The 16,465-nt window shown below is 37.7% G+C and overlaps 1 protein-coding gene across 2 annotated transcripts; it reads left to right on the top strand.

Annotated features, from left to right (window-relative positions):
• Positions 1-466: 466 nt before the first annotated feature.
• LOC139693677 (N-acetylneuraminate lyase B-like) lies at positions 467-14,367 on the top strand. 2 transcript variants are annotated; one of them, XM_071591916.1, is made up of 7 exons: positions 467-730; positions 816-951; positions 7,295-7,440; positions 7,563-7,731; positions 8,695-8,861; positions 9,003-9,174; positions 13,952-14,367. In XM_071591916.1, the coding sequence occupies exons 1-7, from the start codon at positions 728-730 to the stop codon at positions 14,092-14,094; spliced, it is 936 nt and encodes a 311-aa protein (XP_071448017.1). In that variant the 5' UTR covers positions 467-727; the 3' UTR covers positions 14,095-14,367. The 2 variants fall into 2 exon arrangements, with proteins under 2 accessions (XP_071448017.1, XP_071448018.1); XM_071591917.1 differs by lacking the exons at positions 467-730; positions 816-951 and adding an exon at positions 6,595-7,198.
• Positions 14,368-16,465: the final 2,098 nt, after the last annotated feature.

The raw sequence follows: 16,465 nt of genomic DNA, 5'->3' as shown, positions 1-16,465 counted from the left end.
GCCAATAAAAAGTCAAACCGTTAAGAATTTGCTCCATGTAATTCAGTTCATTCAGGAAAATAGTTGGTACTTAACAAGCAGATGTATTGCAGGGTCATAGAATGAATCCATACAATTGTTGGGTTGTCACTGAATTACAAAGGTGGAAACCTCGCCCATGGGACTCACATCTCCCCTCCTAATGATATTAAATGGCACAATCCTATGGATTATCAGTACTCACAAGCCTTTCCATCACTACAAGGCTGGATTCCATGGAGAGAGCTTACAGAATACAAAATTGTAAATCAACAGATAACCCTCGTTAAAGTGATTAACTTACATCTAACTCTAAGGAAAATATGATGTTACGAAACTGAAGAAGCAATGCATTATCATGCCTCCAGGTTTTGAAACGCCTGGCTAATAGTCTTTCCCTCAATGACTGTTCTCATTTGATAGGCTTTGAACTGTCCTGTCAGGCGTGTTTACCTTGTGAATGCGTGGACGTAGAATGGTCCAAACTTCAAGTACAATATTCGGTGAAGGTGTTTAATATCGTGTTTTCTGTCCGTGAGAATTGTTAAATGCTGAATGAAAAATTTCTGTCAAATTGCTATTGCAAAGTTCCCCAGAATATGTGTTCACAGTGATAAGGCTTTCCGAAAAGATAAGGCCTGCTCTAGGTTTCGTCTTGTTATATAAAACCAGGCATTCGAGGAGAGTAATACGCAGCGGTTTTGGAAAAATGGTACGTGGTTATGAGTATTGCTTTGCCAGAATCATTGTTTTCAATTGGATGTGTTTTCAGCACTGTGAATGCTCATATATTGCAGAGTAAAATTTATGCATTTGAAGATCTGATGGCACCAGTGTTTACGCCGTTTTCAAGGGATGATTTATCGTTGAATTTGGACGTAATCCCTGCTTATGCCGATTATCTAGCTGAACGTGGAATACACGCAATTCTTGGTAGGTGACGAACATGAACCGTTTTGAAAATTAGCTTTTAAAATTCCTACAGTTTATATAGTGTATCGCATTTCATTTGTTTAAAATATATATTAAAATTCATCATTTTTTAGTTTTCATAGTTTGGCAACAGTGGAAACCGCAGATAGTTATTTAATGGTCCATTTCGTAAAACGAGGATTCATTTAACATTAGGAGGGTGTTAATCACTAGAAAATAAGTTATTAATGACAAGGGCTAACATATGTTCGGACTGGGGAGGGACAGCTCATATTAGATTGGGAAGATTTTGGAAAAGCTTTTATTAGTCATTATGAACACATAATTTTAAACTTATTATTCTTTCTGCTTCACTCCATGTTATATATTTAGTCTCATAATAATTTACTTGTGTTTGCTGAAAAATTTTCTGACACTTTCTTTTCGAACATGTCACAATTTTAGTAAATTTAATTCTGTTGCACGGTCATCTGATATTATTGTAACGCAGTCAGTGCCCCCAAGCCGGGTGCTCACTCTTTAAAGTCCTAAAAAGCTGAAAGACGGTCCTACGGTCATTGTATTGGGTGAAATTGTACTCAAAATTTAAGTGCTTGCCTCATGGCTGGGAATAAATGTTGGTTTCGTTTGGAAGGTCAATTACTTCAATATATTTTAACATGTCTTCAGTTAAATTATTTCTCAAGTTCTAAAGGTCCAGATTTTTGATAATATCTGCTAGCTCATTTAACTCTGTAAAGGATTCTTTGCTCCTTTGTGAGTCTGTGATGTTCATCTGGGGCACATATTAAGGCTATAGTTTTGCCAAGGATAAAGATGTGGTATAATTGGTGAATGGCTCCAATATTCATTACCAACTTCTGATCAAAGATTGTTCCTGTTTTTTATTTTTGCTTATGAGCAAGATATGGAACAGAAACTTCAAGCATGCCAGTGTCTGGTGCTTTATGAAGTAAATAGTCAGTGACTCAGTTGCATCTTCACAGTTTTTTCTGAGTAAGTTGAGGATTCCTGAGATGTGTTCTCCCATCTTGATCAAATCCATGCCCTTTGCTTGCAATGCATCATCTGCTGGTTCAAAACTGCGGAGCATTTTGCTGTTGTAATGAGGGAAACAATTGATGAAGTGGGTTCATTACTGCTGATCACAGTTGCTATGAAGATTATTGACATCAACGTAAATATTCCACCAAAAAGGTGTGTGGTAGGGGGTGCAAGCACCAGGTGGGAAGGGTGAGTGACAAGGGAGGATATACGAGAGAAATGTAAAAGAGAAAAAATATTCTTTAAAAAACTTGCAAATAACATACAAACTTGTATACATGCTGGAGGAAGACCCAATTTAAAACAAGGGTTAATTCGATGATTTATGGCTCAACTTTGTGGAAGTTCATATTCATTAAATGAAGAACCCAATGTATTGTTCCACTGTTCTTTATTTTGGTACTACTACTGGGAAGGGGTGGGTGAGAGAGGGGGAGGAAATAGGAGGGGTTGTGATTGGCATTGATGGGAAGGAGGAGAGGGATGTTAAGCGTCAGGAAAGGCGAGTAGTGGGTTTCACAGTGGGGGGAGGGGTAGTTAGATCTTTCTGTGAAGGAAAGGGATGCTTCCAGGATTGGTGAGAGGTGTTCAAACAATAATTTGTTGACCAAATGACCCTTGTTCAAATTCTTTCTGATTTCCAGCTCTTCCCATTGTCAGTCTTCCTTCCTTTGTCCATTTAGTGCATCACTTCTGGGTTGATATTGCTCCCATGATTTTCTTCCCACAGATGCATGGGTAAGTAAGATTGTGTGATGCCACATTTCCGTTTATGTTCCTCTGCTTTTGTTTTTAATGATCTCCCTGTTTGGTGGATAGCACTACAGTCCTTACAAGTTAACTTATAAATGCCACATTCATTTTGCTTTTCAATTTTGTCTTTTGTAGTATTCATGAATGATGTTTGGTTCACATTGTAAAAGCTATCCGAAATCGTTCCCTAGGGAAGAGGTTGCTATCTTTTGTGAAATCAATCCAAAATATGGGAGTCTACACCATTTGTAATCTTTTACATCCATATTAACTGGTTTAAACAAAAGATTTTTTGTTCTAAGGGAGCATTTTATGTGTAGTATTTTTTCTATTGAATCTTCTTTGTACCCATTTTTCACTGCGATATCTTTTATCGTCTTTAGTTCTTGAACAAAATTACCTTTAGATAGAGGTATGTCTAGCAGTCAATTTAGCAGGAAATGAAAAGTGGATAACTTTTGAGATAAATGATGGTGGGAGTTGAAGGGGATGATGTGGTCCATGTCAGTACTTTTACGGAAAATTGCAAATTCAAAACCCCATCCTTTTTTCGACACTGTGATATCTAGAAAATTGACTTTCCCATTATGTTCTTTCTCACATGTGAAATTGATTTCTGTGCATGGGGAATTTAAGGTGTTCACAAAATTGTCTAATTGTCTTCCAGTGCCTGTCCACATTGCAAAGATATCGTCTGCATAACGAAACCAACAGTGAATGTTCTTTGTAAAAAATGAGGGACTGCTGAATAGTTTTCTTTCAAAATTGTTAATGTAAAGGTCAGCTAGGAGTGGTGATAAAGGAGACCCCATTGCTAATCCTAAGTGTTGAAACTAGTAGTACCAAAATAAAGAACAGTGGAAAATACATTGTGCCCTCCATTAAATGAAGGGCTAATTCACCTAACAAACCAGTGACTTGTTATGCCAAAGAAGGGAATAAAAATGAACCAAAACCATTTATACACCAGGCCTCCACCAAAACAGGACCGGTTATGCAGAACTGAAAAATAAAAAGAGTTAACCCCACCATCACATGGGTATGCGACTCATGGCCCCCACCCCAAAGACACAGGTAGGGAATGTGAAACACCACCTCCAGCAGTGGAGGTGTCCCCTCCACAGAGAGATACGAGGGATGAAAGGAGAAGCTTGAAAATAACAAAGCAAGGCAAGCAATACTGCAAATGGTAGTCATATCCAGGAAGGGATTTGACAGCAAGACACATGAGATTAGTGAAACTGCATGCATTTAAGTGAAACTAAGTATTCCCTAGGTGCTAGATGCTGTGAGAGGCAAGTGGGATTTTTACTATCAACAACCCTGGAGTTACTATCTCATATTGTCCATGGGAAGGAGTCCTTGAGGCTGCTAGTTCTGTCATCTATTTCCCAAATTTCATAGTAATGATCCAAGCAACCAATGTACTATATGTTAGAGTGCGAATAATTTGCGAGCATGTTTGAAAACATGCAACTCTGAATTTACTTATTAAGTTAAATCTAGCATTAAATCATCTTTCTTCTAAGCATTCCCAAACCAACTCTAGAAGCACTTCTGTGACGCTTTTCGTTTTATCGTAACAGTTTTTTATGAAATGGGCTGCCCAGTGTTGAACCTGCTCAATTTCCTGAATGAGGCCTTTTTCAGTCAGTTCCCATACACTACATGCATATTTTAAATGAGACCTTATAAAATTATGGTGACAATGTTCCTTGGTCTTGTAGTCACTCCTGCCGACAATTTATCCAATGAATCCCAATTTTTTAATTGCTTGCCCGCAGATTTAACTTATGTGGGTGCCCCAAGTTAAGGGAGAGCATAGTGTTCCATGATGGTTAGATTTTTCTAGGACTTTGGCAAGCTCTAGACAATTAGTGAGAATTTCCAAATTTTATTCTTCAGATCATCTAGTGTTGACCATACATGGCAAATTCGTAGGCTAATTCCTATGAGCATTTGATTCCTTGAATAGTTGATCGTATCCTTTATAGTGGCAATAGTGATTCTAATTTCTGATGCATTTTTTGCATTATTCACCATGAGATTGGTTTTGTGGTTTGAGCAATGGAAACACAATGATCAAAGATACTTTTTCCTTAAAATTGCTTGTACAGCACCGTCAAAGCCTACCAGTGTAAAATAGCTGTCAAAAATAAATCCCATGTAGTATTCTAGAGGAAGACTATGGGTAACCAAAATACTACCTTGATCAAAAAGTTCCCGGAATAACCACCGTGTGGTGCTCCCATCGTTCCGATTTGAGTTCTGTTTTTTTTGTTAAATTGGTACATTTGTTGTTGATATTCCCTTTAAATCTTAGTGTCATAACTTGACATTTGCAAAAGTTACGTAGCCAAGAGTACATCTATCTCTGTGTGTGTTGGCGATTTTTTACAATTTCAGAAATGGATTTAAATTTGCAACAACGAACTTGTATTAAATTTTGCGTAAAAAACGGATTTAGTGGCGCACGGATGTTGGAAATGTTGGAAAAGTGTTTCGGCAACAATTCTCTAAAAAAAACGGTCGTTTACCAGTGGCACGAGCGGTTCAGAAGTGGTCGTGAGTCAATCGAAGATGATGAACGCAGTGGCAGACCATCGACATCGAAAGTCGGTGAAAAAATTGATAAAGTAAAAGAAATGTTGGTCAATAACCGCAAATTAACCATCAGAGAAATAGCGGAGGACTTGAACATTGCCTATGGATCTGCCCAAGACATTGTGGTTAATGATTTGGGTTTCCGTCGTGTAGCAGCAAAGTTGGTGCCAAAAGACCTCAATTTCATGCAAAAAAGAGACCGTGTTGACGTCGCAAAAGACATGATTTGCGAGGCTGAATCCGATCCCACATTCATCAAAAGGATCATTACTGGAGACGAGACGTGGGTTTATTGGTACGACACGCAATCCAGACATCAGGCAAGTGAATGGCGTTCACCAAATGAGCCGAGACCAAAAAAACCACGTCGTTTTCAGTCAAAAAAGAAGGCAATGCTGACGGTTTTCATGGATTACAACGGTGTAGTGCATCATGAATTTTTGCCAGAAGGCCAGACAGTAAACAAAGAGTATTATTTGGGCGTTATGAGACGTTTGCGTGAAGCAATTCGCCGAAAGAGACCAGAAATGTGGGCAGAAAACTCGTGGATTTTGCACCATGAGAACGCACCGTCGCACAGTGCTATCATTATTCGTAATTTTTTGACGAAAAATGCAACAAATACCATCCAACAGCCACCGAATTCACCTGATTTGGCTCCCTGTGACTTCTTTCTGTTCAATCGAGTTAAAAAACCATTACGGGGAACGCGTTTTAGCAGCCGAGAGGAAGTAATGGAAAAATTGCAGGAAGCACTGATGGACATACCGAAAACAGAATATAAAAAATGTTTCGAGGATTGGATCAAGCGCTGGCATAAGTGTGTTGCAGTCGATGGGGATTACTTTGAAGGGGACAATATAGATTTAGATGAATAAACTTGTATTTTTAATTTTCTGAATAAATTCCGGGAAATTTTTGATCAAGGTAGTATTATTAATTGCTTCAGTGATTGATGGGGTGCATTGTACTTCGAACTTTTCTCCCCACTATCATTTCTATTTCCTAAACCATAGCCCTATATCTCCCCTTTCCCCAGTTGCATAACCATCGAACATTATTTCCAAGGGCAATCACAATTATTTCTTCCAGTTCATCATACATGCTGTCTGTTTTTCTCCGTAATGATTGTCATCATATCACCCTGAAAAATGAACTAGTTTGTCGGTTCAGGTTTTACCTCTAATAATAATATTCAATTATTTACCTGTTTCATCTTTATTATTCTTTTTCCTACCTTTTTCCATGCTGGGTCTTTTCTCTTCTTCTATATTTTACTGTATTAAGATTGTTCCAATAATCCCTGCTATACTTTCATCTCACCTTTCAAGTCCCGACACATGTCACCTTTTGCAGCCTTAAAATGTCTACATTTCCCTTCTTCATCTTCTGATTTTATTTTGTAATTTCCATTTCCTCAGCATTGTCTTTGCATTCCAAGTTCCTATTCTTAATAGATTTCTTCTTTTTTGTGCTGTTTTTTTCCTGCTAATGCACTTATAAGTATTTTACACGATGACAACTTTGGAAGCCTTACCTGCCCCTCTGCTTGTCATGACACACACCCCATTGGATCTAGTCCATTCGTTAAAAATATTCTTATGTTTTTGTGCAAGATGTATCATTATGTGCAAGTCAATGATAGAGCATTGCTGTCTATAAATAAACAAGATTTATAGGAAGCCCCTGATAAATTCTTTGAGGTAACAGAGTAATTGCATTTGAGGATAAAAGCATTCGAAAACCAAACTAATTGTTTTCAATGAGGAGAGTGCAGATATTAATTGGAGATTGCAATTGGTGAAATAATTGAGCCGGTGAAAGAATTTGTATGATGTCAACCATGGTAAGATTAAAAAATGTGTGAATGCCATAGTTAAAAATTGAAATATTTCATTAAATCTTAAATTGTAATTAATTTGAGCCTGATTTTGATATTTAGTGAATGGAACTAGTGGGGAGGGTATGTCTATGAATGTGGAAGAGAGACAAAAAGTAACAGAAAGATGGAAAGAAGTTTGTTCAACCACTTGTCAAGAGCTCATGGTACAAGTTGGAGGAGCTCCACTTCCTGATGTTTTGAAGCTGGTAGTTATGATTTGTGGCTAGAATAACTTGTTGTGGTATTCTATTAATAATGCTTGTAGCTTTATGTATGCATTTTCATATTTTAGTCTTCGATGTCTGTATTTCAATCAGTCTTCTTTTAGGCTGCACATGCTGACAAGTGTGATGTGGATAGCCTGCTTTGCCTTCCTGATTTATTCAACAAACCCAATAATGTGAAGGAAATACTGGAATATTTGCAACTAGTAAGCAATGCTGCTCCAAATACTCCAATTTTGTATTATCATATACCAGCATTCACAGGAGTTAATGGTGAGAATCTATTATGAACGAAATATGTCACTTAGTAAAAATTATTTGCCTTGATTGAGACTTGAACCTGGATCCCTGAATTTCCAGCTCAATTCTAGAGTCAGTTCAGAGACCAAGGCATCATCTTACTCGGTTAATTTCTAGGGATGCTAAATGAACAAGATGTTATGATTAATTACTATACATACAATGTGGAAAGTATTTGAAGCCATGTACATTATGGTACAGTCCACATGATTAAAGCCAGCATTTAAACACAGGTGTTTTCCTTGACAAATTCAAGGAACTGTGAGAGATGCCATGACAGTTACTTAAAGTCATCCGCTAATGTGCACCAAAGTACAGAAATTTCACAGACTGTGGCAATCATTCACCTTGACCAGGCCTCAAACCTGGAGCCCTGGATTTCCAGAAACCTCACTGCGGGAACGTCATCCCAGTAACATTTGGCTTTAACCTCGTGGACTGTGGCACGATACGCATTAGCAAATGACTACATCAAAGTAACTGCCACAGTATTATCACAGTTCTTTGAATCTATTATTAATCCACATGTGGGATTTTTTTGCTTTGTGTACCTCGGGGATGCTGGTGCTGAAGGGTGCATTGCCCCTTCAGAAGGAATCTAATGGGGGAGCCTGTCCTTTAATTAGTTGAGTGTTTTTACTGATGCTGCTGGTGTGTGTTAAGATACTGCCTTCTATTGTGGAGGCACATATTTGGGTAACATTCAATATAATAATCCTATTTTATATATACATCATATATGTGTGTGTGTTTTGTTAATAGAGACAAGGGAATTGTCCCTGTACCATTTGGTAGCATGCGTTCATCAAAAAACCTACCATAGCCGGTTGATCACCGATTATAATAATGATTATATGCACACACTTCAATTAACAGATGTGTGTATCGCACATTCTTACGCACCAAAAAGACTCATACCTATCCTTTTATTTCCAGTTTCCATTACAGAACTGTTTTCTGAAGCTTTAAAAAGTAATTTAGTGCCAAGGTTTGCCGGGGCAAAGTTTACTCACAGCAATCTTGAAGATGGGGCATCATGTTTACGTGTTGGTGGCAATGAAGATAGCCATGGACCTTATAGTGCATTTCTGGGAAGTGATGAGGTAGGTGTTGAAATGTGAGTCTACATGTCTCCCCAATCAGTTGCCTTATTTATATATTGGGATTGCATTGGAGTGAATGATTTGTCTTATTTTTGTGGCGCATTAAGCCATGTTAGTAGCAAGTGGTATTTAACATTGCAGATACTGCTAGGTGCATTTGCATTAGGATTTAATGCTGCAATTGGAACAACATTCAACATCATGCCTGATCTAGGAAAATCTATTCAGCGTGCCGTCTATATGAAACAATATGAGGAAGGTCAGCAGTTTCAATGGAAGCTCACTAGAGCAGTGAGAGCAATAACTAAACATGGTATGAAGTCAATTAAACTTATTCAAACTGTAGAATGTATATGTTCATTCTATTTTTAATTATGCTAATCTTATGTTAGATTTTCAAGACCCATTATATAAGATGACATTTGACATTCCTCAAGGTTATTGCGGTTGTGACCTACCTAATATGCATGCCAACTATCCCTCCTCCCAGAAAAAATATTTCGTTCTTTCTTTAAATTTCCTATTATATTTTTATAAATTACGCAGTAGCATATTTTTAATCACTATTTGTAGTACTTCAGAGCTGAGTGATATTAATAATTAAAAAAATGAGGACAGGTTAATCAAAAGCAAAAATATTTTTATTCGCATAATTCATTGTGTAAATGTTTGGACTCAAAATAGACGGCTGCCGTTGATGCAGTCCTGGAGTCAAACCAAAACTTCCACCATAGTTACATTGCATATTAAGCTAACAATATAACACAATATGAAATTTTCGCATGATGAACAATGTGAGTAAAAATGTATGTGCGCTCTCTATTGAGCCACCCTTGTGAATGCATTAGAATTTATAATATTTATTTTTGATATATTTTGATACAGAATATGTTAGTACTACAATTCCATATTAGTAAAAGTTTTCAGACACTTTGATCAATCCAAATGGTGAACTTAAATGTCAGCCCTATTTGATTTTTAGTGGGAGAGGGATTGGAAGTTGTGGCGTATTTGTTGATTAAGTTTGAGAAAAATGAGGAGAACCAATAGGTATCAGACTTTTAGAGCCAAATGGTTGCCATCTCCCTCCTCCCCCAAAATTCTAATTCCAAAGACTGGGAAATACCTTCTGAGCTCATTCCACACCTCGTTACTCCTCTTGAATCCTTTAGGATAGTTCAGCTATGATATGCTTCATTGAAAGATCTATTTTCTTCTTGAGTTTGTTGCCAAAAATCTTCATGGGCTTGCATCTCAAACCAACAATAATAATTGCTCCTGGTAGGGTCACCCATGCAGATAGGTCGAAGGGTAGGAGCCAGATGATAGGTAGTCCACGCAGCATCTGTTCCTCAGTGAGGCGGCTGCGAAGGTGTTTGACCCCAGTGGGGCGGCCAGTAAGTGATGGTGTCACGTTAAAAACACTATTGAGGAAGGCAACGAGAAACCACCTCAATTATCATTCCCAAGATTAACATGATGGACAAAACAGAGATTTTGAGTCCTGGCAACTACGGGGCTCGGCCCAATCGGCCGTGTGTCGTGCCCGGCAGCGGGGGAGGCAAGGCTTCCGCGGTCGTCATCCCACGAAGCCCTCGCAAGGGAAAACCAGCAGCAGCAGGACAGAAGATGCAGAAGAGGAAGACCACGTGAGTTAGAATAGGAATGTGGAATGTTAGGACAATGATGAGGACAGGAAAACTGGAGAATATTAAGCAAGAGATGGAAAGGGGAAAAATAGGTATTTTAGGTCTATGTGAGGTGACATGGAAGGATAGCGGGGATTACTGGAGTGATTAGTATAGAATAATATACAGCGGCGGGGACGAGAGCCAATGAGGAGTTGCCATAGTATTAAATAAAGAGGTAGGAAGAAGCGTAGTCAGCATAGAGAAGGTAATAGAAAGAATACTACTAGTAGAGATAAAAGCAGAACCGACGAACTTGGTTATTATTCAGGTATAAATGCCACAGAGCAACCATAAGGAAGAAGAGGTCAATAGGATATACGATCAGTTAGAGGCATAATCGCGTGTGTTCCTGCAGGGAAACATTTGATAGTGATGGGGGATTGGAATGCGATGGTACGCGAAGGAAGAGATGGTAATGAGGTGGGGGACTACGATTTAGGCACGAGGAATGACCGTAGGGAGAAAGCAGTTGAGATCTGCAGGAGACAGGGGTTAGTCATCACCAACACTTGGTTTAGACACCACAAAAGACGCATGTATACATGGAAAATGCCAGGTGACTCAGAAAGGTATCAGCTAGATTATATTCTGGTTAGACACAGGTTTAGAAACAGTGTGATAAATTCCCATAGCTCTGACCACAATTTAGTTGCTATGAAATGTAGCGTCCGTTTCAAAAAGATAAGGCAGGGGCAGTGGGTTAGAAAATGGAATGTAGAAGCATTAAATGGATTGAAAACGAAGGAGTACCAACAGGCGGTAGAGGAAATCATGAAGGATGGTAAACAGCTATGTACTATCTAAGAAAAATGGGAAAGTATCAAGAAAGGGTTGTCTGAAGCCACAAAAGACACTATTGGAACCGTTAATGCTAAAAGGACTAGGAAACCATGGATCACGGTTGAGATGATTGCAAAGATAGATGAGAGGAGAAAATGGCAGAATGTAAATACAGAGTTATGCAAAATGAAGTACAAAGAATTAAACAATAACTTGAGGCGGGCAACAAATAAAGCAAAAGAATCTTGGTGGAAGACGCAGTGCGAGGATATAGAAAGTCTGCAGAGGAAGGTTGAAATTGGTGTGCTGTATAGCAAAGTTAAATCTTTATCGGGAAGTAAGAAAGGGAGATCTATGCTAACAGTTAGAGATAAGGCAGGTAAGGTAATAGTTGACACGGGGAAGATCGAAGAGAGAGGGAAGGAGTATATAGAAGAACTTTATAGTAAAGAACTTCGACCCACAAAGTTAGACTTAGAAAAGGAACATGACGTAGAGGAAGATCGCTTAGGTCCAGGCATACTAGACGATGAGATAGAAAGGGCAATAAGGGAGATGAAACTAAATAAGGCCGTGGGGGTGGATAACATAACTATTGAAATGTTTAGGAAACTGTGGGGGGGAGAGGTTATATGCGCTCTTTCGCAGTATTTATGAGGAAGGAATCTGGCAGGAAGACTTTGTGAGATCAGTTTTAGTTTCTATTCCAAAAAAGGTAAAGGCTACGTCATGTGAGGACTACAGGACGATAAGTTTGATATCCCACGAAGCTAAAGTTGTTCTCAGGATCATAAACAAAAGGATAGAGAGTAAGGCAAATGATTACTTAGGGGATGACCAGTTCGGGTTTAGGAAGGGGAGAGGTACGCATGATGCCATTGTAGTAATGAGATTATTAATCGAGAAAAATATAGAACAAAACCAGGAGGTATTTGCCTGTTTTGTAGATTTCGAAAAAGCATTTGATAGAGTGAATTGGGAAAAACTAATGAGTATTCTGCAGAAAATAAGAATGGATTGGAGGGAAAGGAGGCTAATCCGCAACCTGTACATGTCTCAGACTGCACAGGTGGGAGTGGGAAACAGGGAGTCTGGATGGGCAGTGTTACGAAGAGGTGTAAGGCAGGGTTGCCCATTATCACCGTTGCTGTTTAACTTGTATACAGAGGAAATGATTAAAGAGGCATGGGAAGAACTGGGGGTAGGAATGAAAGTGGGTGGGGAATTTGTAAAATCAGTTAGGTTTGCTGATTACCAAGCTTTAGTTTGTCAGTCAGCCAAGGGGTTGCAAGCATTGCTGAGTGAATTGGAAATTCATTGTGACAGGTATGGGATGAGAATTAATATTTATAAAACAAAGGTTATGTGATTTTCTAGAAAGAAAAAGGCAGAGCTAAACATTAAAATAGGAGGGCAAAAACTAGAGCAGGTAGAACAGTTTACGTATCTCGGTAGTGTTCTAGACCAACACGGTCAAAGTAGTGGGGATGTAAGGATGTAAGGAGAAGAATTTGCATTAGGCAAAGAGGCTTTCACAAGGTGGAGGGAGTTGATAACAGGGATGTTGAGTAAGGATATTAAGAAAAGACTCATAAAAACTTTGATATGGAGTGTAGCTATGTACGGTGCGGAAACGTGGTCATTGAAGCAGGAGGATACACATAGATTGGAGGCTTTTGAAATGTGGGTGTGGAGAAGAATGGAGAAGGTGAAATGGATGGAGAAGAAAACAAATGAGGAAGTACTTGGTATAGTGGGCAAGGAGAGGGGTTTGTTGGGAGAAATCCTATGGAGGCAGGAAAAGTGGATGAAGGGGGTATTGACCGGCAGTGGAATGTTGAAGACTGTAATAGAGGGGAGAATGTTAGGCAAATGAGGAAAGGGAAGGAGCAGGATAAGGATGTTGGACAGGATGAAGGGAAGAAGAAAGTACTCAGAGATGAAGAGGGGTCTAATGTAGAGTAGAACACTGGATTTTGTATGTTGTTAGGAATCACAAAATATTTATTTAGTAGCTGTGTCCATCCAAAAACCTACCTTAACCGGTAGATTACCTAATAATAATAATACTCCTTGCCATGTTAATCTTGGAGATATTGTTGCATCTTAAGTCCCAATATTTTTTAATTTCTCATTGAGGAGGGGTAAATGGTATCCTGAATTAAAACATTAAGAATTTGCTGACGTTTTTCTCAGGTTTAAGTGGCTTACTGATTATTAGATGCTGAAAAACCATGGTTCTTTCATCAAAATAAGGCAGAAGGTATATTTTATCACTAACTGGACATATATTAGTAAAATATAATTTGGGAAGAACCTAATCGGCTTTAACAAATAATGAATGTTGCTTTTGTCTCAAAAACTTTGGTCTCATTACCCAAAGGTGAATCTAGTTTCACAGTATGCCACTAATATTTGATTGATTTTGATACATTATCTCTTTGCCTGATCAATTTTAATTTGATGTGCATACTCGAACAAATGAAAATAGTGTTTAAATCCCTAGACCCGTAGATAACTAAGCACAAATTACATTAATGAATAAGTACCAACTTAATGTTAGATGCTATCCTTACTGATGTGTTCAAAAGGCAAAAATGGGTGAAATATTCATTATAGGAAGGTGGGTACCAACAATGAAAGCAGCCATGAATCTTTTGTCAGATATTGATATGGGACCACCAAGACCCCCATTGAAATGTCTCTCTCCTGATCAAGAGATGGAAATGAAGGATGAGCTATCAAGAATTCTTAGTGATTAGGTGTTTGGTTTTATAAATCATTTAACATTTGGAAAATTTAGCATATTAGACATTTAACGTTATCTATGGTGTACTTTTCAAACATTTTCATGTTCTTGGAAATCATATTTCTTAGTAAAATTGGGTCTTGTATCGTATTAGTGGGTTGCCAGGATGAGGTAATATTTAACTTCATGTATATATGTGCATATTCTCTAAGTGGACTTGCAAGTTGGTCTAATTTTGAGTTGTAAGATATTACCTAGAAGACAAAATAAAGTGTATTCTTCAAAATCATGTTGTATTTTTACTGGTGATAGTAATATGAAGTTGAATTTTAATTCTCTCTTCATATTTTTTCATTTGTAACTTGAATTTAAAAGAATAAAGGTCAAGTAGAGCCAGACAAAAATGTGTTTTCTGTAGAAGTGAGCTCCTACTAATTTCATTTTCTTGCATAATTACTTACCATTTTTTAATATTTATCATACTACCAATGAAACTAAAATAATTTTCAAAATAGATGAAATTTAAATGCTTAAATTATTTTAATCTATGGACACTAAGTAATAGCAGCAGCAAATACTTCCAGCACAAACTTTGCAGACCTTAGCAACAAAATGGTAGATTTGTATAAACAATCCTCTCTACTTGGTTTCATCCATTGGCTTAGATGGCAAAATGGAGATTAGAGGAATGCACTAAAAGACTTACCAATGTGCAGCTTGAAAAGCTGCTGTAATTAGGTAATTAAGTACTTTGAGTACTGTTAAAGTTGAAGTGCTGGCTTGTCTATATATCTAAAGGTACTGGTGGTGGTCCTTTTGTCTGGTCTATTAATTTCTGTTTTAATTAATTTCTAATGCCATTAATTTCTGTTGCATAGCTATGCATGTTTGGACTGAAATCTTAGGTGAGGAATGCGTCACTAATGATATTAGATAAAATTAGAAAATGACCCTTTGATTGAAAAATATATTGTGATGGAAATATATTAATATGATAAATAATCAAGGACATTGAGTTTGAATTTTGAGGGAAGACTCATTAAAACTTGGATGTAGAGTGAGGTTGTGAATGTCATGGAAACATGGGTATTGAAGCAGGATGATAGGCATAGATTGGGCCCTTTTGAAGTGTGGGTGTGGAGAAGGATGGAGAAGGTGAAAAGGATAGAAAGAAGAACAAACAAGGGTGTGCTAGGTATGGTGGGCAAGGAGAGAGGATTGTGGCGAGAATTCATCAGGAGACAGGAAAAATGGATGCCGAGCATTTTGATTGGCAATTGGATGCTGTAGACTGTGATAGAGGGGAGATTGTTATGCAAATAAGGAAGGGGCAGAAATAGGATAGCGATGTTGGATGAAATGAAGGGAGGAAGGAAGTATACAGATTCGAAGAGGGGTTTATTGTATTGTTGGATGTCAGGCTGTGTTTGGTTAGTAGAGGCAAGGTAATGTATCATGGTGCCATTATATAGTCTGTGTCCATCAAAAACCTACCTGAATTGGTAGAACTTATGGGTAAAGGCAAAGCAGTTGATCATTGCTGTGTATTTGTCCATCCAAAACCTACCTTAAATGGCAAAATACCAATAATAATAACTATACAATCTTATTATATGTCAACTACTAGGACCATGTAATATTAATTTTCCATAATCAAACATCACTATAAAATGAATATCAATGTGGCAATGATAAAATGTTTAAATTTTCAGATATATTGAGCGATAGTGACAATATGGTTATATTGACTGATATTTAGCATATTATATGCAGACCATATCATTCATACAGATTATCCAAGGTGTGCAAGAACTGGGGCCCAGTTCCCCACTCATGTTCCTTGCGCTAACTTCCTCCCCATTTGCCTTATTTTTGAAATGGACTTGTAAATCAAGTGAGAATCAAGTGTGCAAACCTGTCTTAGGTAGCAATGGGAAAATGAGTCTCTGGTAGACTGGAACTTCCCAAAGACTAAAGCTTTGATGATTTAGAAGTCAAGTACTTCATTCTTGTATTCACTCTTTAGATTTCTTGGTTGAGGTAAACACAGCTTAGATGGACTAAGTTTGATTGGTTGAAATTTTTATTGAAATAAAATATTTGTTAAACTCTAAATTTGTGACATTCTGAAACATAAATTTTAATAATTAGGAACCTCATGGTGAATATAATTTAGTTGTTATTCATATTTAATATCAAGGAATAATAACTCGTATATAGATATGTCTCAACATGTAGGATTACATGAATAGTTACATTATGTCTAAAACATTCCTCAATTGGCACTCAAGTTTGTCACTTCAAGGACATTAACCAAGTTGCATATTATTCATTCTGTTGCAGTCTGTCACACTATGTTATCAACCATATCAGCAATCCAAGTT

This window comes from Hetaerina americana, unplaced genomic scaffold (assembly GCF_022747635.1).
Source record: "Hetaerina americana unplaced genomic scaffold, ioHetAmer1.1.p SCAF_5, whole genome shotgun sequence".
NCBI lineage: Eukaryota > Metazoa > Arthropoda > Insecta > Odonata > Calopterygidae > Hetaerina > Hetaerina americana.
This window is presented reverse-complemented; position numbering and strand designations above follow the sequence as displayed.